This window comes from Mangifera indica, chromosome 5 (genome assembly GCF_011075055.1).
Source record: "Mangifera indica cultivar Alphonso chromosome 5, CATAS_Mindica_2.1, whole genome shotgun sequence".
Taxonomy (NCBI): Eukaryota; Viridiplantae; Streptophyta; class Magnoliopsida; order Sapindales; family Anacardiaceae; genus Mangifera; species Mangifera indica.
This window is the reverse complement of record NC_058141.1, coordinates 10882448-10906009: the sequence shown is the minus strand read 5'-3', so window position 1 is coordinate 10906009 and position 23562 is coordinate 10882448. Positions and strand designations below refer to the sequence as shown.

The window sequence follows — 23562 nt, the reverse complement described above, 5'->3', positions numbered from 1 at the left end:
AGTCTTTTTAGTGTGTGTGTTTTTAATTATATTGTTTAATTGACTTAGCACCTGATAGTATTTGTTTACCTGAAACCATAGGCTATCTTTAATTTTATGACTTAGTGAATTTTAAATGATCAATGAATGGATGATGCTACTTCAAAAACATTTCTAACTTTAGCCACAAATATTAGAAAGAAAAGCCGATTTTCTCGAAGTGAGAACAAAAATTATTTTCTAATAACCAGAGTTACATTATATGCTTCAAGTCTTTAGAGGTTAAGGTTTCTGCTTCAGTGTTTTCAAATAGTGTTCGGTCAAGAACATATATATATATATATATATATATATATATGTAAAATTTACCATTGAATGTAGAAGCTGTGAAGATGGGAGGTTAATATTACGAGAACCCCACTTCCACCTGCGGTCCAAGCTTCATCCTGCCCATGAAAGATCACTATTTACATCTTTTAACAATAGACGTATCTTATTTGTTAAGACTTGCGATGGTGAACATGTAATGTGCTTATAATGCAGGTCTTGTTGCAGGTTCTAGACCATTTATCTTGTACCAGCAGATGTCTACCAATCGTCTATCTTTATGTGCACAAATATAATATCATTGGGCGCAAGGTAGTTCATGCATAGAACATGCTAGTTTGCCTACGCATCTCTGGAAAGAGATGACATTTGAGTAAGCATTTAACGGCCTGCATAGCCTTTTAGAAATCAGTTAAATCCTAAATATTGTTGGACCCAAAATACAATTATTTCATGACAAAGCTGTTACCTTCAAGCGGCATCTAATATCAAGTCTGCCAAAACCTCGACTTTAAACTTGAACTTCAAAGTTGTTATCGTAATTTATTTTATACCATCATAGTGGATATTAGGTTTCATTATTGGATCTTCAAAGTTGTTATCATAGTTTATCTTACTCAAAACTTTAAATTGTATTGTATAAATCAGTTGGTTACGAAAAATCTTATAGACATACATAATATCATGGCCAATAAATTATAGGATGGAAAACTACTACCAAATCCATTCCCTTCTCCCCTTTTCACAATCGTAATCAAACCAGGACAAAAAAAATAAATGTCAAGTGCTAAGAACCTTTGCCTAGTAAGGGGTTTTCCTGCAGAGCCATAAGGTTAGGGTTAGGTGTAACCTCATTGCTTTGCCATGTGATGATATGTACCTCCATAGCATACGCTAGTTGTATCAGATCTATCAGAGGAAGTAGCGCAGCCGTGATTGCAAGTAGTTGAATCAGACTTTAATGTTTTGGAAGGTTTACGAGAGATTCTTCATAATGGTTTTGTTGAGGTTGTGGTTGTGGCTCTTGTACAATCGGCACCATTTTCAACTAAAACTGAAGTTAGACTTAGGTTAGGCTTTGCCTCTACTAGAAGATTGAAGAACCTTAAAAACTGAAATCAAAATTAAACTCTCTATAACTTTTAGAAATGTCTTTTTAGGTTAAAATTTATTCAACAACATCAAATTTATATAAATTTTAAAGGAATTTGAAGAGAAATTAGAGTGTTTTAGGACAAAACGATCATTATGTCATTTTACGTAATAATTTTCATTAATGAAAGTAAATAATTACTTGGATAAATGAAATTTTCAATTTGAACAGCGGAAAATCTCGGGTGAAAAATAATTTTTACTTTAAAAGCTTAACATATATAACAACAGCAGTAGAATTTATAGGCCTTAAATCATTACATCATCATGTGGGAAATGGTACCTTTGTTTCTTAAATTTGGGGTAAAATATTTTTGTACCAAGAGGGTGGCACTTATCGGAAAATCACTTTGTTGCTCTAATCATTTTTTGTTTTTTCAAAGGATTGGATACACTTGTTCTAGTTTTTTGGGAGAGCTCAAATTAATTACACTATGTTGTCAAACATCTTTAGTTTAATGTTTCTACCAGAATATTTATATTAAGAAAATGTGTCCATGAGCTCATTGGTTGCCTCCAAGTCCAACAAAACAAACAGCCCAGAAACTGTCCTACACAGTAAGCCCATAATCATTAGCCATAGATTCATCATCCCCACATAGAGATGACAATTTCGACCCAAAATTAGGTCCCTAACTCTCCTCGATTCTAATAAGGAAAAAATTATCTGATAAAAATAGATAATGGAATGGAAACGAGGATGCAAATATTCCTACAATCGGGGACAGGCTAAGAACGGGAATACATGTCACCTCCCCATCCTTGCCACACCCTAATCTCATTTCTATTTCTTTATATTAATATTTTTATTTAAAATACAGACATATTCTAATAGTGTTAGATTATTTATATTTTTTAAATTTATTTATTTTTTTGTTGAGTATATTAAGATGGGTAACATATATTATTTGTCACATTTAAAATAGTTTGTTGATTTTAATATTAGTTATGTTATGTTTAAAGGATATAAGAAAGAGATTTTTTTCCTAGGATATGAGGATGGAGAGAGAATTCTTTTTCTCATAATGAGAGAATTTTTTTCTGCAAAGAGAGAATGAGAAATATTTTTATCTTCGTAACGGAGATGAATATTGATATCTCTTATAAGATAAAGACAAAAATAGAGAATAAGATATTCTGGCTCCACCCCTCCCTGTAGCCATTCGTAACCCACCAACCTCTAATTTTGGAATAATTAATGTTTTCGTAGTAAAATAAATAAAAACAAAGTCTGGCGATCCTCAACAATAATAAACAAAAAAATGGACAAAAGTCTGAGGTTGGCTACCAGTACAGGATACATGAATTAACAAATGCATGCAAGTCCAGCACCGCATTCTTCCTCTTTAAAATATGCAATTAATTCAATTTCTCCAACACAACACAACGTGACAACCTCAACATTTTGCTTTTCAACTCAATCATCAAATCATTCGAACGTGAAGGCTACAACCAAGTTCAGTTTAGAGATACAAAAATTTATATATATAATACGACCCTGTCAAAAAATAACCATGCATAAGTAGTACTTTTTGTAGAGGATATCATCATCATCATCATGACGAGCTTAAGCGTTGGAATATGCATCTTGCTCCTTTGCCTAATTGTCTTCAAGGCAGCCATTGTAGAAGCTTACTTCAACTACGATGATGCCCTGGACAAGACCTTGTTGTTTTTCGAAGCGCAGAGGTCTGGTAAATTACCTGCCACCCAGAGAGTCAGTTGGCGTGGAGACTCTGGTCTCAAGGACGGGTTCCTTCAGGGGGTAATTAATTAAGCTTCAAGAGATGTTAGCTTTGGTGTAAAGTTTTGAAGAAAAGTTCTTACATGTTTGTTTTTTAATTGCAGGTGGACTTGGTAGGAGGATACTATGATGCAGGAGACCACGTGAAGTTTGGACTGCCAATGGCTTTCAGTGTAACAATGCTTGCATGGGGAAGTATTGAATACAGGAGAGAGATCACTGATTTGGACCAGATGGGACATGCATTATGGGCCATCAGATGGGGAACTGATTACTTTATGAAAGCTCATACACAGCCTAATGTCCTTTGGGGACAGGTAACAAAAATCAAAAGTTTCTTGTTTGAACAATGTTATGTGTATTTATCTTGTGTTCATAAATAAATAAATATTTATATGTGTTATCACATAATTGAGTATTACTTTATTCTTAATTCAAAATTATTCAATCACATAATAACAAATATTAAAGATGTTTTTATTTGTGTATTCAAAGTGAATATATATAGTTTTATTGTTTTTGTCATAGTGAAACAGTTTGGTAGCCTATCTCTCATGCTTTGTAATTGAAGGGATGTATGGAATATGTTGTAATTCGTACTGCAAATTGAAATTTAGGTAGGAGATGGAGATTCTGATCACTATTGCTGGGAGCGTGCTGAAGACATGACGACTCCAAGGGAAGCTTTCAAAATTGATCAATATCATCCTGGTTCAGACCTGGCTGGTGAAACTGCGGCTGCATTGGCTTCTGCTTCCATTGCTTTCAAGCCTTACAACTCTTCCTACTCCAACCTCCTCCTGGTTCATGCGAAACAGGTATGTCAATTATTTGCAAATCGACTTCTGCCTGTCCGTTATATATCAAATCAATTTCTCAGCTGTTTATTAGTAGACATTGCAGCATGCTTCCTGACTAATGGTTAAGCCTTCAATCTGCTGCAGATTTTCACTTTTGCCGATCGGTTTAGAGGGTTATATGATGATTCTATCACAAGTGCCCATCAGTTCTATACTTCATCTGGTTCTTCGGTTAGCACTATATATTATCTTGATACAATAAAATTATGTATACCCAGTTAAAATATACAAACGAGTATGTATGCACACTATGTTATCAAAGTGATTTGGTGATTTTGATACGAGGATGAAGTAATATCAACTAATATGATAACATATATAAATGTATACTCGTTTGTGTATTCAAAGTGGATACACATATCATTGCTCATCTTGATATTCATACACACCAATTGCTCTTGTGAATTCCATTGCTGTTCATTTGTGCTAAATTATTTTCCTTTCGGTTGATGAAGGATGAGTTGTTATGGGCTGCAACCTGGCTATACCTTGCAACAAACGAGGAGTATTACTTGAAGTATGTTGTGGATAACGCTGCGTACATGGGTGGAACTGGATGGGCAGTCAAAGAATTCTCTTGGGACAACAAATATGCTGGTGTACAGATCCTTCTTTCAAAGGTAAAGTTTCATTTTTTAAGGCTGGATTGGAACATAATTCACCTGGACTTTAGGATTTGTAATTGAAGAAAAATGTAACATGAGGAAGGAAACTTTTTGCAGGTATTGTTGGAGGGAAGAGGTGGTGCGTATACTTCCACCCTGAAGAAATATCAGGCTAAAGCAGATTACTTTGCCTGTGCCTGTGTGCAGAAGAATGCTGGCTACAATGTCCACTTAACTCCTGGTTAGTAGTCACTACTAAAGATTCTATTTAGAGTGTAATTTGCAAAATATTTTGGCTAATGGCTGAGTTTGTTTTGTTCCTTCACCAGGGGGCTTAATGTATGTGCGTGAATGGAACAATATGCAGTATGCCTCTGCTGCTGCATTTCTTGCTGCTGTTTATTCTGATTACCTCTCTGCTGCAAATGCCAAACTCACTTGCCCAGATGGCCAAATTCAACCTCTAGAGCTCTTCAATTTTGCAAAGTCACAGGTATGTATACACAAGAAATCTTTTCTTGAAAATTTTGACATATTGTGTCAAGATTTTGTCAGATATTGGTTTTATTTTAGCTTGTTAATTGCTGTGCCTACAGGCTGACTACATTCTTGGTAAAAATCCCAAGTCAATGAGCTACTTAGTTGGATTTGGAGCTAAATACCCAGTTCATGTTCACCATAGAGGTGCTTCCATTCCTTCTATATATACCATCCGCTCACCTGTTGGCTGTGTTCAAGGATTTGAGTCATGGTACTACCGGCCTCAGCCAAATCCCAATGTTATATATGGAGCACTTGTTGGCGGTCCTAATCAGAACGATAACTTCTCCGATGATCGGTCTGATTACGAAGAATCTGAGCCTACAATTTCTGGCTCTGCTCCACTTATAGGCCTATTCTCCAGGCTACACGATTCATTATCCAAAACCAAAGGTAAGGTTTTGTCTTCGGCTTCCTTAACTCGATACAGTTGGATTTACGTGCTAATTTTTGCCCATATTAACTTGACCTGCTGGGAATTTTCACACGACCTTATAACAAAAAATCATCAGCACCCTACCAAACATCTCTAAGTGAGAAAATTTGATGTTCTTCTTTCTTAGAATCTTCGATTCAAATAAACAGTTTTAGTGATATTTCTTTGTAAATTCTAATGCAGGTTCCTATGAAGAGACAGCAGTACCAAACGCAAACACAGATGCAGAAGTTCCAGTTGAATTTTTTCACTCAATAACAGCAACATGGACAGTTGGTGAGACAACGTACTACAGACATAGGGTGATAATCAAGAACAAGTCTCAAAAGCCACTTACAAATCTTAGACTTAGCATTGAAAACTTATCAGGGTCTCTATGGGGACTCTCTCCAACCCAAGAAAAGAACATTTACGAACTCCCCAGATGGCAGAAAGTCTTGAAAGCTGGCTCCAAATGCAACTTTGTTTATGTTCAAGGAGGCCCACAAGCTAAGGTTTCTGTTCTGGGATACAATTAACATTTCAACTAAAACTGTGCAGATAAAAAACAAAGAACTCTCCGCGTCCAATTTCTTTCTTTTTTGAATATGTAAATTTTACTCTTTAACGTGCACCAAAAGTTCAGAAAAACAACAGTTTTGCTGATGTTACTTCAATATTCTGCAATCTGGGTTTTTATTTTGGTCCTGAGATAAATATATATTTCTGTCATTGAAACGCAATGGTAGATTAACTGTATAATTGGCAAGACTAATCGATAAGAGCTTCTGTAAGATCCGTTAAGACCACCCACCAAACAGATTAAAAAAGGCAGTGGGATGAAGCAATATAAAAAGCTTACTTCAAACTGCCGGTACTTTACGTCTCACCTCTGTAAATTTGCGTTACTACGAATATGATGGCACACTCTGAAATTCTAGTGTAGATTGATGCGTTAATTGGGACTTTCAATGTGCCACTTAAAACCTTGAATCTGACACAACAAAACCAATCTCAGTCCTAGCAGGCTTAAACAAATGAAATTCAACTTAAGTTTTAAATCTTACAGCGCAAAATCTTTCTACTAGACTACCAAAAACAATAAAATATTGATGCTCGTTAAAGGTTTAAAAAAGGGGCCAAAAAAAACAATTAATTGCCTCAGTGCTTTACTAATCCCCGTCATTGAAGGTTGTCTTCTTCCCTGCATTAATAGAACAGCATAAAATGTTTCATTAGAGAACATAAAATAAGTGTTTGTGACATCTAATTATGCATAAAAATAATTCAGGGATGCAAACATTTGGACAAAATGAAATTTGAAAACGACGACAGAAGCATACTATTTGACCAGAACAGAATGGAAATGTGACTAACATAAAGAACACTTCCTAAAGACAAGGTCCTCAAGGACAGATTTAATTTATGAGGTCTGCGCCAAAAGATCAAGTGGTGAAGAGAAAATGCTCTAAACAACAAGATAAAAAACTTGGGCAATTAGAATATGGAAGACACATGCCTGTGCTAGCAGCAGTCATGCTTGGCCTACTAGCTGTTCCACGTCCCCTACCACCACCTCGGCCACCTCCACGTCCTCTACCACCAAAACGGCCACCACCATCTCTACCGCCAAAACGGCCACCACCATCTCTACCACCACTTCTCCCACCACTTCTACCACCACTGCGGCCGCCACCACGAGCACTGCCTGAGCCATCACCCCTTGGTCTTGCCTCTTCCACGACCAAATAATACCCACCAAGTTCAGATCCATTCATTTCTAGGGCATTGTTGAAACTACTGCTATCTGTGAAGTCCATGTAAGCAATCCTGCAATTCACATGAATTGCCGGAGCTTTAGATACCAAGACGAGCATAACTCATATGCAAAGCATGAAGGAGAATCAATATAAAAAAAAATAGAGTACTATTAATCATTGATTACAATGTTAAAAAGGAAAATACAGATACAAATTAAGTACAAACCCCTTAACACCACCAGTATTATAATCTTGAGGAATGGAAATCCTTGACACCTCTCCACACGAACCAAAATGATTTTCCAGGGCACTCCTGATCTGTAAGATTTAGATTTAATAATGAACAGAATTACAAAACTGTTAAGAAGAAAGCTGTCAGAATTTTTAAAAGATGGAAATTAAAAAAAAAAAAATTCAACAGAAAAATTACCTCATCTTCACCAAGTGATGAATCAAAACCCCTGATAAATATTGTTTGGGATTGACCTTTCCCTCCCTTCTTGAATGAGTTGGCTTCTTTACTGCAAAGATTAGAAATTAAAAGTTTAGTGCAACAAATTTACTATGCCAGCTGAACTAGAACTTGTATGCATAGCTGAAGCAATACCTGCTATAAGGTGTAGTGTATGAGCCCTTTTCGCGAGCCAAATCAAGCCTAACTTCACGATTACCCAACAATTGACCATTCAACTCAAGAGCCTGCAGTGAAAAGACCACGGTAACAGTTAACAAAAACATCATAGAGCATCGAGTATATTATGTTGGACCATTAAATGAATAAAGAAAAGCTATATAATGTCAAATGATTATTAAACATGTTAACAACTGCAACACTCTCTGTCTAAACCATAAACATTAAAAGATATATAACAACATCAGCTTTGAAATTACAAGCACCGTTGCATAACATGACAGTTTGCAGATAACTTAAAGAGATTACAAATCCAAATGGCAAATAACATAATAGTGCTTGCAAGCCCTAGTACTCAAGCATAAAGTTAACAGAAACTTACTTTATTTGCAGCTTCTGCTGTAGAAAATTCAACATGTCCAAAGCCTTTAAATCTCCCATCAACATCTGATGCCAAACGGATATCAACTACCTCCCCAGCATCCTTAAAGAAATGTTCTCTGTAGGAGTAAATTCAGCTAATTAGACAAATTTACTTAAAATGATTCATCTCATCATATGAAAGTCCACCTAAGATCCTAGCTTAAAAGAAAGCCAGGAAGACATACATATCAGCTTGTTCAACTTGGAAAGGTAGATTGCCGACAAACAATGTTTTCGGGCCGGTTGATTGACCTTTAGGAGTGATGGGAGTTTGGGGCTGTAGTATAGAAGATATAGTTAGTTCAACCAGGACCACTTTGCAACAAATATCAGAAAAAAAAATTAAAAGCATGTATATAACAATTAAAAAGGCAGAATAGAGGATTACAGCTTTCTTTCTAGATTTTGAATCAGCATCAACCATTTCTACATCAGTGTCCTGTTCCCCATAAAAACCATGTTAGAAAGGCAAAGCACTTATTCAATATTAAGGTCAAAAGCAATTAAAATTAGATCACACATGAGACTATAAGTGATGCACAAGTGAAGCCTTAAAGTACATTAACTATCCTGTAAAATAATTTGATCCATAAAAAATTATAAGCTTTTCTCAAATTGATTCAAACACAATAAAATGAAAGCAAACATTCAACACTGCAAACCAAGCCAAGACCACATGTATGCATAAATAGTCAGCCAATTTTAATAAATAACAATTCTAAACTGTATTATTTGCAACAATAATAACCGAAGAAAATGCATTTACCTTCTTTTTTGGAGTCTTGGCTTCTTCTTCCTCCTCACTTTCATCTGAATCATCTGAGTCATCCTCATCACTACTGCTTTCCTTTTTAACAGTTTTAGCATTATTTACAGGTACAGTGGACTACAGAACAGGAAATAGAATAAACTAATTTACAAATATTAGAAGAAAAGGAACTATCAATTAAAGTTACTAACAAAGCATTCACCTTTTTCTTCTGAGGCTCATCATCGCTTTCCTCCTCAGAGCTACTATCAACATCCATCTTTTTCTGTAGTGTTAAAGGAAAATAAAGATTAGCATTGAATGACTACATAAAGAGACATCAAGAAGAACACACTTCAAAACTGAAATTTAAAAATGAATTTTCAATGCTTAACTTCTATCAAAAGTTAAACTAGGAAATATGAATAAGAACATCAGACACCAAGGGCAAAAGAGCAAAACAAATCAAGAGGGAACAGGGGACAATCCATATTCCAAACTTTAATCGTAAGAAAATGGTTTTAGCTGATTGTTTCCAGCAGATATATTTAGTTAATTTGCTAGAAATTCATTTTTAATAAAAGAATGACGTCAAATGACTCCTCTTCATCACTATCCTCTGAGGAGCTACTGGTTGACTCCACCTTTTTCTTTGGAGCTGCAACAGATCCTTTCTTCACAACAGCTGCTTTCTACACATTCCCAGAAAGAATGAATGTTTTAGTTAAAAAATGAACAGCAGAACTTCCATATATTATAAACAAAATCATAATCACAAGATTCAAACCTCATCTTCTTCACTACTATCATCAGTATCCTCATCAGAGCTATCACTTGATTCAGCAATTTTCTTGGGTGCAGCAGCAGTAACCACTTTGGTGGATTTCTCCTGCATAGCATTTTAACTTGTTAGCTTCAGAGTTCACAATAAAAATCCGAAAAAAAAAAAAAAAATCGCTCCACAACAGTTCAGTTTACTTCAGTCATTCAAACAAAAAATAAAAAATGAAAAAGAAATTTTATAGATATAAGGAAGAGAAATCTCTGCATTTCCTCATCTAGGGATCAAAGTCCAAATAATCACATGAAACTTCTAAATGCAAGTGAAATATAACCAGTCAAATAACATAAAAACATTTAATAAAACGTATATAATAAGCCATCACTCACATCCTCATCTGAGCTTTCATCCGATTCCTCATCCGAACTGTCACTTGATGTATCCTTCTTCTTTGGAGGAGCAGAACCACCATATATAGCTCCAGCCAATGCTGGTGTTACCTTGGCTTTAAAATCCTAAAACATAGGACCAAATGTATTCAGAACATGTCAATTAGATTTTGAGATCCAACACCAATAAACCAACATATATCAAATGTTGCTCCTGACACTACATTTCCTCATCCAGGGAATCAAAGTCCAAACAATCACATGAACCTTCTTATTAATGCAAGTAAAAGTAGTTTTATAAACAATCAAATAACATAAATACATTAGATAAAAAGAGTAATTGAACATGTATGATAAGCCATCACTGACATCCTCATCTGAGCTATCATCTGATTCCTCATCTGAACTGCCACTTGATGTATCTTTCTTCTTTGGAGGAGCAGAACCACCATTTTTAGCTCCAGCCAATGCTGGTGTTATCTTGGCTTTAGGATCCTAAAACATAGAACCAAATATATTTAGGACAAATTAGATTTTAAGATCCAACACCAATAAACCAACAAAAATTAAATGTTACTCCTGACACTGGCCAAAAGTAATAGAACTAACCTCATCAGAATCAGAATCATCTGAGGAATCTGAGCTACTATCAGGTTGGGCAGCAACTGCCTGCTTCTTTGGAGGTTTCTTCTCATCAAAAGTAGACAAGACCAAAAAATTAGTTTTTTTCAAATTTTAATATACTGAACATAAGAAGTTAAAAGGAATGTGAAGGAACAAAGAGAAATCATAAGATTCTAAAATCAAGTAATCAAGAACCTATATTAATATGGCCTAGAGGCATCAACACTAAACCAGAAGAAAAAAAATCCAAAAACTTCCTCTCAACATTGTCCAACTATAACTTGCATACATACCTCATCAGAATCAGAATCAGAACTATCATCAGAGGAATCTGAACTGCTGCTAGCCACCTTGCTTGTCTTATTAGGGGCAGAAATATTGCCATTTTTGGCAGTTACTGGCTTCTTCGGGGGCTCCTTCCAATTGAAAATTGCGCAATGAATAATTTTGTTATTATCTCATACAAACTGATATATCATAAGAAAAGAACCGGAATGTAATAACAACTCACTTCATCAGAAGACGAATCATCCTCTTCACTACTAGAGTCTTTAACAGGGGGTTTTGCAACATTAACTCCCTTCTTACCCACAACGCTAACCTAATATCACAAAATGAGACTGGATTAAACAAAATACATACACCAATTAAAATAACATAAAATAAATAAAAAAGTCATTTTTTTTGTATATTAAGTGATATCAGTAAGTGAATTTATGCAGATTAAAAGAAACCAAAACACATCCAGAGTGTATAACACCAACAGAACTAATGTGACCAAACCAAATCCCAATAAGCAAAACATAAATTAAATCAATAATGAAAAACGGATTAAAACACAAATTAAATAAGTGCACCACCTTCTGTTCTTCCTCGGAATCTGAAGAATCCTTATCTGAACTACTGGTTTCCTCTTTTTTTATTTTCTTAGTTGTCTTAGCTTGAGCTTTCTCCTTCTGAACAGCCTGTGCTAGCCCGTCATTCCCTTTCTGCTTCTTCAAAATCACCGGTTTCTCCTCAATAGCATCTTCAGCTTCTCTCTTGACACCTGTATTCATAAAAAACACAAAGATTTATATTCACAGCACACTAATGAAATTTTCCTAAATCACTCAAATATTGAAACAATCGAAACTTCAGTTGGTATACCCATTCATCTTTAAACTTATATTACATAATATTATCTTTAAAAAATATCAAAAAAAATTTCAGCACATCTAAAACATCTCCTCAGCAAAAATCAATACACCTTTTACAACATATGCACGTCAACGAAATAAGTATACCTTTCTTGGCAGACTTTGTAGCTGCTGCAACAGGAGGAACATCAACCTACAAAAACGACAAACAACGAAATAAACAAACCAACTAAAACAAAATAAAGAAATTAAGCCCACAAATCGAAGAATCAAAATTAAGATGAGACAATGAAACGAACAAAGACGAGCTAAAGGCGCATACTTTGGTAGTGGATTTCTTGCTAGACTTTCCCATGTTAGGGCTGAAGAGAGAAGCGTATATATTTTAAGGAAATCACACACAAAACCCTAGTTCTGAGGAGATATTTTGACGGTTGAAGGGTTTTGAGTACGAGAGTTTTAAGAACCCAGTGGCAAAGCTAACTCAATTATATATCGTGGTGGCTCGTGGTTTAGGGTTTTTGTATGTCCGCAGGCCTATGTTACGGTCCCGTGGAGACGCGCCAGTTTTGTTAGTTCGCTCTAAAGTCGGTTCATCTGCACCGTCTGATTCAGAACTAAACATTAATATTTTAGAGCAGGACTTGCAAGGGAAGGGGCCGTTGATCTTTTTTTTATTTTTCCAGTCCACACTTCTGTTTTTTTTAGTTCCCGAAGGGATACAAATATCCTGCTTTATGTGTTCACACCTAAAAGTGGAAAATAAATTAGGCTAAAACCTAAAAGAGTCTGTCCCACCCAAGGTTTGCTAAACTTAATTTTTTCACCCTTAGGGTTTTCAAAAACCAAATTCTCATTTGTTATCTATTTCTATCTTTGAATTTGTTTTATTTTTTTAGAAATTACTATTTTACTCTTTGGTTGAAATTATAAAATTATTATAGTACTTAATATAAATATTAAATTATTGGTATATTTTTACCAAATTAAATATTTATCACTTATAATTTTAATAAAATATTAAAATTTTAATGAATTTTAAAATATTATATTTTGATCAATCTTTTAAGGGTGTAGTTATTATTTTTAAACCTATTGAGGGATATATATAATTTTAAGAAATTCAAAAACACTCCAAACTTTTTTCAAATTTCTAAAACCTCTTACAAATTTATTAATACCCTAATATTTTTAAAAATTACAGTTTACCCTCCAAGCTTTTAAAAATAGAAATTAGAAAAAATAAAGGGAAAATAAAAATAAAAAGAATAAGGAGGAAAAAAGAAAATGAAATAATAAGAGTAAAAGGGGAAAATAAAAAAATCTATGTAAAATGACCAATTTGCACTTTTACTAACAAAAATAGATGATTGGTGATTTGATGGAAATATGGTTTTTCAAAACTTAAAGGGTGAAAATCATTTCAACAATCCTTGGGTGGAAAATAGTCTTTTGGCAGAAAAAAATTATATCATTTTGGCAAAGTTTTAATTTTAGCCTTGTAAATTTCACAAAAAAAAACATAAAACCATTTTTAGGTTTTCATTTAATGTGATTTTTTTAACCTATTTATTAAGTTTATCTAGTATCTAAAACATGATTTAAAAAACTGAATCGAATCAGATAGAAAATCATATTTTACCTAATAAGTATAAGAAAAAATTAGTTTTTTTTTATTTTATTATCGATATTTAAATTTAAGATCTCATCTATCAATTTTAAAAATTTATATTATTAAAATAATTTAAATTATATATTTAATAATAAATTATATAAAATCATTTTAAAAATCATTTATTCTAACTACAAAACAAATAATCTAACCATCGCTTGTATCATACCATCCCCTCCATCGAGTCAATATCGGGAATGATCCCAAAAACATTGGTCTAGTGCTTCTTTGTTTTTAATGACATTTTGAAATTAACATATTAAAAAAATTTTAGTAGGCATTAAAGGTTCCTTTGTGTCATTTTTTTTAATTATTTTCATAATCATATTTGGAAAATATAAACTTTCTTATTTGGTAAAAATTATTTCTCTTAAAATTTATCTCAATAACCCTAGACCCATAGTTGATTTTTTTGTATTGTGGTTAATATTTTACAGTTTAATTAAAATTGGCCACTGAAATATTATGCAAGTTTCTCTGAAAATATCATGAATATATATAATATTATTCCTCAAAAATAAAAGGCAGCTTATATTATTTTTCTGTAAATGCATAATTATAAATCCAAAAAAAGAAATAAATGAAACATAAAAAATGAGATAAAATATTTTAATTAAAATTTTAGAAATTTTATATTTTTATAACTAAATAAATATATAAAGTGAACTTCCTTACACTAATAGTTCTCACTTCTCACTCTCAATGTGTAATGTTAATAAAGTTATTTGTATAAAAATATTTAAAAAGAAAAATAGAGAATTTTTTAAGAATGAAGACTAACCATGTACAGATACATAACTGAATCTGCAAACAGATACAAGCAGTCACACCAGATTATTCAACAAATACAGGACCCATTGAATTTGTCAGTTTACAAGAATTTCATCTTCAGCATTTTACCGCTGGGGTCATTTCCAAGAGAAGTTTGCTTTCCCAGATTTTCATGGACTATATTCTCCCATTTATTACTCCCTGATTAAAAAAAAAATGAATATAAATTCATAAGTTGAAATTCAAGAGTTTATATTTTTCAACCATGAAGGCACAATATTGACAAACTAGCAAGTCCACTATCCTTACAAGCACATTCAAATATGACATTAGGATGATGCATTTCTCAGTTAAAGAGTACTGTGTTTATGCATGTTGCAATCATCAGCATGGCAGCATAAACCCAAAGTATTGCTAAGCTCCTTATAGTTCCTCAACATATAGAAGACTGTATGTATGATGTACCTCAGAAATAGCACCACTATTGTTCTCTCTGATTCTCCCTCGCAGCTTTCTCTAAAACATCTACTATTACTCAACACGAAAAGTAAACATCAAAGCAATCTCATTACTCAGTGTTTCAAGAAAGCATAACCCAGAGCACAAGCATCACATAGCTAATTAATTTCAAGTATGTAAATTTCACAAAGTAAGTTATTCTATAAATCGCTCTTACAAAGTCATAATTTTAAGATCAAAGATTTACTTTCACCTTCAAGTGGGCACCCATAAAGGCCCCACAGAGAAAGGCTTCTTGAAGGCAGCCGCAGCCCCAGGGGAAGGTGCATGCACCGTTATAGGAAGAATCCACTCAGTTTTATCTCTACCTTCTATAAGAAGAGGATGCTCATATCTGAAATTAAAAATCCAATGATGTGCAGTAAATACAAATATTTAACCACTGCACCAACATCAAGTTATTGTACAAGATAAAATGCTGGTTCTGTGGAAATTAGTGATAATCAAAAGCTCAGCAAACCTACGGTCTTCTAGCCGTACAGCTATAATGTCTACTCATCACAACCATAAAGCATCTTAAATTGATGAATCCAACTTCAACATTCCCAGAATTATTACTGCTTTAAGAACTAGGAAAAATATTTCTTTCTAAGAATAATTAATGATTTTTCCCACTTTGGTTTTGCATCACCATTAGGACAGAGTAACAAGAACCAGCATTGTGATCTTAAAAAATTGCAAGACAGAAAAAATTTAACTTTGTTATTGATTTAGTTCTCTAGACTCTCTCCTATCATAATTTTCAGTCTTCTTGAACTTTGGCATCCTTCTGCGTTGCAGTTGCAGTACTATGAATGTTTTCTAGTAAGTACAATCTTCCTAAATTACAGCAGATCAAACTTGCCACCTTATGTTAAAAGTTATGACCTTGATGGATAAGAAACCATGAAAGATGCATCAATAATAAGGGCCACACAACAGCAAAGGACAAGATTGAAAAATCAATAAATAGATGGCCCAAAAGCTTTTCTTTTAAAAAAAAAAAAGAAAACCAAAAGCCCACCATAAGCTCCTAACAATCAAGCCTAAACAAAGATGAGATGATGTAAGATGATATAACGCTGACACTATTTATTTAGTAATACCTCGACCAGTTTACATGCTTTGGAGTGGTAAGAAATTCAAACCGTAGAACCCATTGCACAGAGACGTGAGGAGTGGAAAAGGACATGGGCCCATCCATTGGAATAGAAAAGAGAAAGCTTGTCTGCACCAAGTCCGCAACAACTTCATAGTGATCACTCTGGATCTGTTGGAATGGTCCACCAAACATGCAATTAATGAAATAATTATAATGCCTATAGACATAAGAATGTCAAGTTTTAATTCCACACTCAAGAAGTTCATGAAGAACTAACTTCTTGAGCATTACCCTTAAATATTCACCTCTCCTACTTTCTCAGCTAGCAAATTTATCATCAGCTACAGGCAGTGAGATGATAAATATTTCTAAAGAGTATTACTCTTACTCACTTTTTCCTTTTCCTTTTTTAATTTTTTGCTATTTCATCAAAGTTTGAAAACTCATTTAATGAGAACTATTTACAGGGCAAAACAATTCTAGCATGTTATTCAACAATATTACAAAATGGGTAACACTCTAATTTATCGAATCACTAAATGTTAAAGAGTGAGAACCGAAAGTACACCTTCGTGATTGTAGGGGCATTTCTTCGAGAAGGATGAACAAAGCGCTGGCTTATGGTCTCTGAGGTTTCCAATGTTATTGAAACCTGAAAGGCACCAAACATGCAGGTTGAAAGGTCGATTAAACCTCAGTATGTCTTAATTTCTGAGTAAGTTTTCCATTGCTTGTGGTATAAAGTTACCTCAAGGCATCTCCTGGCTCCTTCTTCATGAAAGAAAGTAAGAGTTCCACCTATCTGTCCCAGTAACAGTTAAAAAACAACTGAGGGAAGAAGGAATGAATGTTGGACTATGCAGAGTCATGTATAATTGCTAGTACCATATCACTGAAGTAATAAGTCGAGTCAGAGTTCTTTGGAGAAAATCTTAGCAGAACTTGGCCATCCATCTTGATGTTATAAGACCTTCCTCGAAAAAAGCCTTCTGCTGCAGAAAATGTTTGCAGCAAGTTTACAAGGATTTTTTTACAAAAACAATTGTTCATTCTTCCATTGTACACTAAGGGAAAGGCATTAATGATGATTTAAGGAAGAAGATTCTAGTATAGACCAACAGCTCACATTAAAGACAAAATTTTAAGGAAGAGCATCCACCCCACACAAAGCCCAGAAACACCAATTATACTGACCTCTCTCTGGTCAAAAGGAAAACCGTTATACAAAATTACCAGAACTCTTTTCTAATGAAGGCCGAAGTCCAAAGTGAAGCATAAAGAGGAATTTCTCCCCACACACTACAACTGCTTTTGATAGAGAAATACAATGCCAGAAGAAGCAAAAGATAGACTATTGAAGAATTGGAGGAAATAAAGGGATAAAATAAGGAGAATGAGGCAGGGGAGAATAACATTATTCATATATCATAAAGAATCAACCATGTCAACAATAAAAATAGATGCCTTATGAAATAGAATCCGAGTCCTAATAAAATCAGAGATAAATTTGAAAACAACTCTAACAAATTCAAAATTTAGTTGTTTCTTTCTTGCTGTATTGCCCAAAAGAGAGCAACCACTGCACATGCACATCTTGACTTTCTTTCCTTTTACAAAAAAAAAAAAAAAAAATTGATACAAAAGCGATGCATCAAATGAACTTTGGCTAACCCAAGTTATTTTGGCTATTTTGCATATTCTATCCACAAATTAGAAGCCATGGTTCAATGAAGGAAAAGATGATTTGCAGTTTCTTCACATCGTTGACAAATCACACACCATGAGGCAAAAGACACATCTTTGGGTACATCTCAGGCTTTACAAAATTTACAATCATATCCAAGATAAATGGAATTCATTCCTAATGAAATAAAAATAAAGTAAAGTGAGCTTACATGCTGCAGGCTCAATGGCTCGTAATCGAGGTGAAGCTGATAATCCTGAGACACCATCAGCAGATAGGGATTCTGTAAGCTTCTGTTGTTCACTTGATGACATGATATCTGTTTTTAAGAATAGCTTATGGCTATAAAAGCTCTCTTTCTTATTCAAATTACAATGATATCTGTTTTTAAGATTAGCTTATGGTTATAAAAGCTCTCTTTCTCATTCAAATTACTATCATAAGAAACTTTCCCTACTTAGCACAGTGAAGAATTTACAACGAAAACTTCATATATATTTAAACATACTAAAAATGTGAGGTGTAATTACTGTTACAGGACTCAAATGAAAGAGAGAGAGAGAGAAGCTAAATACACCTAACAATTAGGAGTCTCAACTCACTGACCTGTACTAGAATCATACAACATCTCTGCTGCTGACAATTGAGGAAGAGCTGCATTTGAAGATAAACTTGGATGTTCATTCAGATTTGGAATATCCTTGGCCAAAGATTTTGCGGTAGATGATTGCAAGGACAATGGACTTCCGAAAGTTTTAAGCATACTTTCTTTACTGGGGTTGTAGGAAGAAACAGATGAGATCTCATCTCTGGAGCTTGCATAGCCTTCCTCAGCTCCATCATAAATCTCATTTGCTCTAGCCTGTGACAGAATACAAATTTAATTAGTAGCTAATATGTTAGGACCCATGTCTATGTTTCCTGCAAAAAGGAAAAACAAAGACAAGGCAATCACTCAAGGGCAGGACTGGAGATAACAAGTGGCAGCAAGAGGGAAGAAACAGATGGCAATCACTCAAGAGCAGGACCACAAAGCTTCAAAGAGGGACCTGGGACTTGACAGTTATGGAGAGAATAAAAGGGAAAGGGAATCATGGGGCAGCAGAGAATTAGAGAAAAAAGTGGAGTGAATGAGAGTGCTGACCTCTCAAATGCCAAGCAATGAATTGAATCTAGATATTTGTAGGACTGTTCCATTAAAATTGTAATTAGATAACTGTTTTCACTGTTCCACTGCTGATTTTGTTGGTGTTCTTTAGTAATGAGACTGAATCCCACTTTGGATAATATATATCAAATGCAAAAGATGAATATTACAACATACTGATGTCTGTGTGGGTGTGTTTTGGTTGAGAAATATTGCAAAAACAGGTTGAACATTACATTTGTAAGTAGCAGTGAGCAGTATTTTAGCAGGTTGACTATGGAGATCATGGATATACATCTTCAGCAAACCACTAGAACTCAGGTACCTATCACTATATGTCAAACTGTCTACAAAGAGAATTGCTTGAAAGAAGATGCGGTTACATGGGTAAGCTTACAATGCATAGATAAGAATCACTAGCATCATACCCATTCAGAGTCTCTATCCATCTCTTTCCAATATATATCCAGTTGGATGGTTGTATCAGGAACAACCCCTGAGAAAATAACAAACATAATGCAAATGTCATTCTTCTAGTTTAACAAATGCAGATGCATAATATTAATACTGTATCACCGAAAATTTAGAGAATTAAGAAACAGAATCTCATTTTGGGCTGTGCTATAATATGCATAGCATGGCTGCAGACATTTTCAAACTGCCATTTTAATACTTACTTCCACCAAGCAACTTACAAGAAGATTGAAAATCACCTTTTGCTAAATGCCATACAGACAGAGTATTCCAGATACAAATGACACAAAAAAAAAATTGCTTATATGGAAATAAACTAACTGAAGTACAAACCACTATGTACTTTATCCTCTTTTTCTCTGCTAGTAAGAATTTGCATTGAAGAGCACTAGCGCAAGGGCGCAAACCCTAGTACACAGGAACAATTCTTAAATGAGAAGCCTTACAAGCTTCCAGAATTTCTTAATGCATCAGAACTTAATTTAACCAACTTACAATCACTTATCCATCAAACGCGAAACTTGGGCAAAAATGACAATTAACTTTCACTGACACTTTGCAGTTCACAAATGAAATCCATTAGTACAAGAATCAAAATTCTGTTAATAAAAGTATAGAGAACTGCATATTAAGATTTTTCCATTTTACTCAGTAAGAAGAAAATTCTTTCTGTTGCTCTACTCAGACCACAATCAAACAGTGGGGTGACAAGATTAAACATCGACTTAACCCTGTTGCATGAAACATGCTGAGCACCAGGTAGTATGTATCAAAAGCTTCGTCATTAGGAAATCCATTATGCACAACTTTTAGTTCATAAATAAGAAATACTTGCAAATATTAAAACAAGTCAAAATAACAAAGAATCTTTAGTTTAGCCACCCTTCATAATTGGCTGCCAATAGTTCCTAGATAATACTTGTTGCATTTAACAGGAACATAATAACTCTATCATAGTAATAATGACTTTGAATACATCCTGGAACTATTTGGTGTAAAAGAAACTGAACAGCAGCTCACCTTCATGTTGACCTTCTTCCATTAGCAAGCCATTGTTTTCCTGAGTGACCCAAATTTGTAAAGGTATACGAGCTTCCTGTTGGAATTGAAAACATACCTCTCTTAGAAGCCATAGGAAATCATATTACACTAAGGAAAGTTAGGATTTCCAAGCAAACTCACATTTATATGCATGTATATATGCAAAAAGTAGAATTAAAAAAAGTTACTCTAGTAGTTAAAAATAAATAAAGATATTGTCATTTTTTGAAGTATCGAAAAGGTTTGCAACAGCAAGAAATGAGAAACAAAATATCAGTTGACCATAATCATCTCAATAAAGAACTAATCACATTACACCATGTATCATAAAATACACAACATGTCCAATGTAAATGAGAATGCTCGATCAACCCTAACAGAAAGCATAATATAACCAGACCTTATTAACATATAAAGAATGGACCTTACTCCCAAAAGCTAAGTAAAATTTTGGAGCACAATTTTTATCATGAAAGTCAATCATGGGGCAATAACCAATCGAAGCAAAGTCAATAACACAGAAGAACACAAAAACTCCAAAAGCAAAGCACAGAAAGTTGCAAACAAATGATCCTTGGTGAAGCAGTGCACACATTATATATAAGAGAATGTAAAAAAAAGCTAAAATAGTTCAGCAACGTCTATAGCAAATAAGAAATTTTTTATAACAAACCACTTCAGTAACATCTTTTATTGACTCTCTATGGGTGTTCCCATTTTCCGATATCAGCCACCGTCCAAATAGTGAACTCTTAACATAATACATGTAGCAAATGGTGGTACCTCGATAAGATGGTGGTATAACGCTTGGCAACTCTGTTCGGACAACATCTGCAGATAAGCAAAAGTGTTTTAATAAATTAAATATCTTGAACAAAATATAGTATGAAGAGATAGATGTTTTGTATATATTTGAGGAATTAGATATGCTGAATTATCAAGAAACCTAACTAATGGTAGTACATAAGTTGCAAAGAAACAGCAGTTCGCCAACTTTTATGGATCATTGACCAGGATTGCACAAAGCTTCTAAATGACAAAAATTTTGGAAATTAGGATTAGCTAGTCAGATTCCAACTTTGAGTGCAAATCTTCATGTGACCGTAGCAATTATTGTCCTTTTTACCTACAGTGTAATTTACATGTCTCCAACCTTCCCACCACATTTTATTTTCTCCTAAGAACTCTTGCAGCATTTCTTCTGAATCTAAAATTACATCAACAAATCTCTTTGTCCTGATGAAAAAGTAGCAATAATGCAAAGAGATGTAACCTCTGAAAATCATGTTAAAATAAATCTCAAGACCATCAAAGGGGAAACCCAACAAGGACCAAACAATGGGTGAGGCTGTGTAGCTGCTATCTATAACATGATTACTTAACGTGATAATGTATTGCCACAGAAGAAAAAAGCTAGACCTTGTTGGCAGAAAGAATCATCTAAGCTCAATTATATATCTAGATTTACATCCCTGTAGCAGGTCCCCCAACTGGGAAATGTTGGCCCAGATTTCTATGATTAAACTCTTATATTGTTGTAGATTTCATGTTTAATAATTTTTATCTTCCAGCTAGTTCTTGATTTCATTTTTCTTATTAAATGAATTCATATTTCCGATATTACACCTGCCTTCCCTCTGTCCTAATAGGATCATCATCCTTAGAAATTTTTATATTCGTTACAAGTCTTCCTTCTTATCTAAAATAAAGTTTCCTGAGCTAGTAGAGATACTAATTCTCAACCCCTTATCCAAATCATAATTAAATCCAATTTCATAATAGAAATAGTAGAGCCAAGTGACACCCAGGTCGAAATGTAGTTTACGGTTTAAGACTATTCATGTCAACAAAACATCTACAAACAGACAAATGCGGGCCAAATTTTGACAGAAGGCGGGAACAAAAAAAAAAGAAACTTACACAATTTTGTGGCACCCGATGACACAATCTGATTTGAAATCAATGATGGAGCTGAACTGTCCAAGAAAACACGTTCGCCTGTAAACCCCAACACAATCTAAAACTTTCAATCAATTAAAATGAAACCAGATCCCATGAATCTGTTAACAATTTAAAACTCTAACCTCTTCTCTGTTTTGATCTCGGAAGTGGCTTCTGAGTGGCGAACCACTGAGTATCCAACTTCTCAATCCCTTTGATTTCCAGTGCAAGGCTTTCAATCAATAACGAGGAGAGAGAAGCATTATCACTTAGCGGGTTGCCGATCTCGATCGTGATATAAAGGGCGTCGCCAGGCCTGTACACATTTTTATCTGTTTGTAGTTTCAGCCTCGGCAAGACTTCACAGTCTCTGGAACTATCCACCACTTTGTTTGATCCGCCACCGCCACTACCGAACAGAGAAAACCTGGTGCCTAGCATTGCTTCACCAGTCAAACCCTGTATTGTTCATCTGGGGAATGACCGTGGAAATGAAATGATGAATTTGGTGAATTGCAGTTGAAGTGTTTCTTCTCGGAGCGATGTTGTACGTGTGCATTTCTTATGGATAATATATAGATAATAAGTTTATATATAATTATAATATTTTATTACGAATAAACAGGTATAATATATAAGTGTGTATTAATTACATATCCACTTAATTGATACGGTAATAGATTTTGTATAAATGGTAATGATAATATTTACCTGACAAATTTTTTAATAAATGGCGGTAAATATTATCATTTGATATAAAATTATTAAAGTATTTTGTGTATTAATTAATCTAGTTTAACGTTAGTATATTGTAATCTTTTTTTTTCAAAAAATTATCAATACAATAGTGATTAACTATGTTAACAAGTATATTGGGCTTATGACAAATTAATATGAAATTTATTATTATCGGTTACAAAAGAAAATATCTTATTATATAGTTTGATTATGACAATATATTAAAATTTATAAATATAGTGAGAATGAATTGGTGTATACTCCAATATTAATTCGATTATTGGTTGACTACCCAAACATTAACATAAATGATGATATGAATTTGCCATTATTTTGATAGACAAATGATTTGATTATATGGTAAATATACCATTGAT

General features: G+C 34.0%; 3 protein-coding genes across 15 annotated transcripts; 1 reads left to right on the top strand and 2 right to left on the bottom strand.

The window, feature by feature from the left end:
• Positions 1-2892: 2892 nt before the first annotated feature.
• Positions 2893-6343, top strand: LOC123215793 (endoglucanase 5). The gene is given in 9 exon segments (XM_044636040.1): positions 2893-3223; positions 3307-3519; positions 3820-4020; positions 4147-4233; positions 4518-4682; positions 4785-4908; positions 4997-5160; positions 5264-5605; positions 5799-6343. Coding segments are annotated over 9 exon segments (1866 nt in total). The 5' UTR covers positions 2893-3016; the 3' UTR covers positions 6162-6343.
• A 308-nt stretch (positions 6344-6651) lies between these two features.
• On the bottom strand, positions 6652-12721 carry LOC123215791 (nucleolin 1-like). 4 transcript variants are annotated; one of them, XM_044636035.1, is made up of 20 exons: positions 12440-12721; positions 12265-12310; positions 11839-12026; positions 11490-11579; positions 11272-11394; positions 10964-11041; positions 10724-10849; positions 10355-10480; positions 9972-10073; positions 9829-9876; positions 9408-9470; positions 9203-9283; positions 8825-8875; positions 8622-8713; positions 8396-8513; positions 7990-8081; positions 7813-7903; positions 7609-7700; positions 7142-7452; positions 6652-6826 (listed from the first exon to the last, which is right to left on the bottom strand). In XM_044636035.1, the coding sequence occupies exons 1-20, from the start codon at positions 12470-12472 to the stop codon at positions 6795-6797; spliced, it is 1983 nt and encodes a 660-aa protein (XP_044491970.1). In that variant the 5' UTR covers positions 12473-12721; the 3' UTR covers positions 6652-6794. The 4 variants fall into 4 exon arrangements, with proteins under 4 accessions (XP_044491970.1, XP_044491969.1, XP_044491972.1 ...); XM_044636034.1 differs by having other exon boundaries at positions 9203-9322; positions 12440-12717; XM_044636037.1 differs by lacking the exon at positions 10355-10480 and having other exon boundaries at positions 9203-9322.
• Positions 12722-14496: 1775 nt separating this feature from the next.
• On the bottom strand, positions 14497-23007 carry LOC123217242. 10 transcript variants are annotated; one of them, XR_006502440.1, is made up of 14 exons: positions 22591-23007; positions 22427-22504; positions 21180-21337; positions 20486-20561; positions 19420-19487; positions 18451-18706; positions 18056-18163; positions 17046-17152; positions 16909-16962; positions 16729-16812; positions 16165-16328; positions 15237-15413; positions 15026-15088; positions 14497-14761 (listed from the first exon to the last, which is right to left on the bottom strand). XR_006502440.1 is itself a non-coding variant. In XM_044638137.1 (13 exons), exons 1-12 carry the CDS (start codon positions 22886-22888, stop codon positions 15275-15277), a joined length of 1590 nt encoding a protein of 529 aa, XP_044494072.1. In that variant the 5' UTR covers positions 22889-23007; the 3' UTR covers positions 14497-14761; positions 15267-15274. The 10 variants fall into 10 exon arrangements, 2 of the variants coding, with proteins under 2 accessions (XP_044494072.1, XP_044494071.1); XR_006502441.1 differs by having other exon boundaries at positions 15026-15085; XR_006502437.1 differs by having other exon boundaries at positions 15267-15413.
• Between the last annotated feature and the right edge of the window lie 555 nt (positions 23008-23562).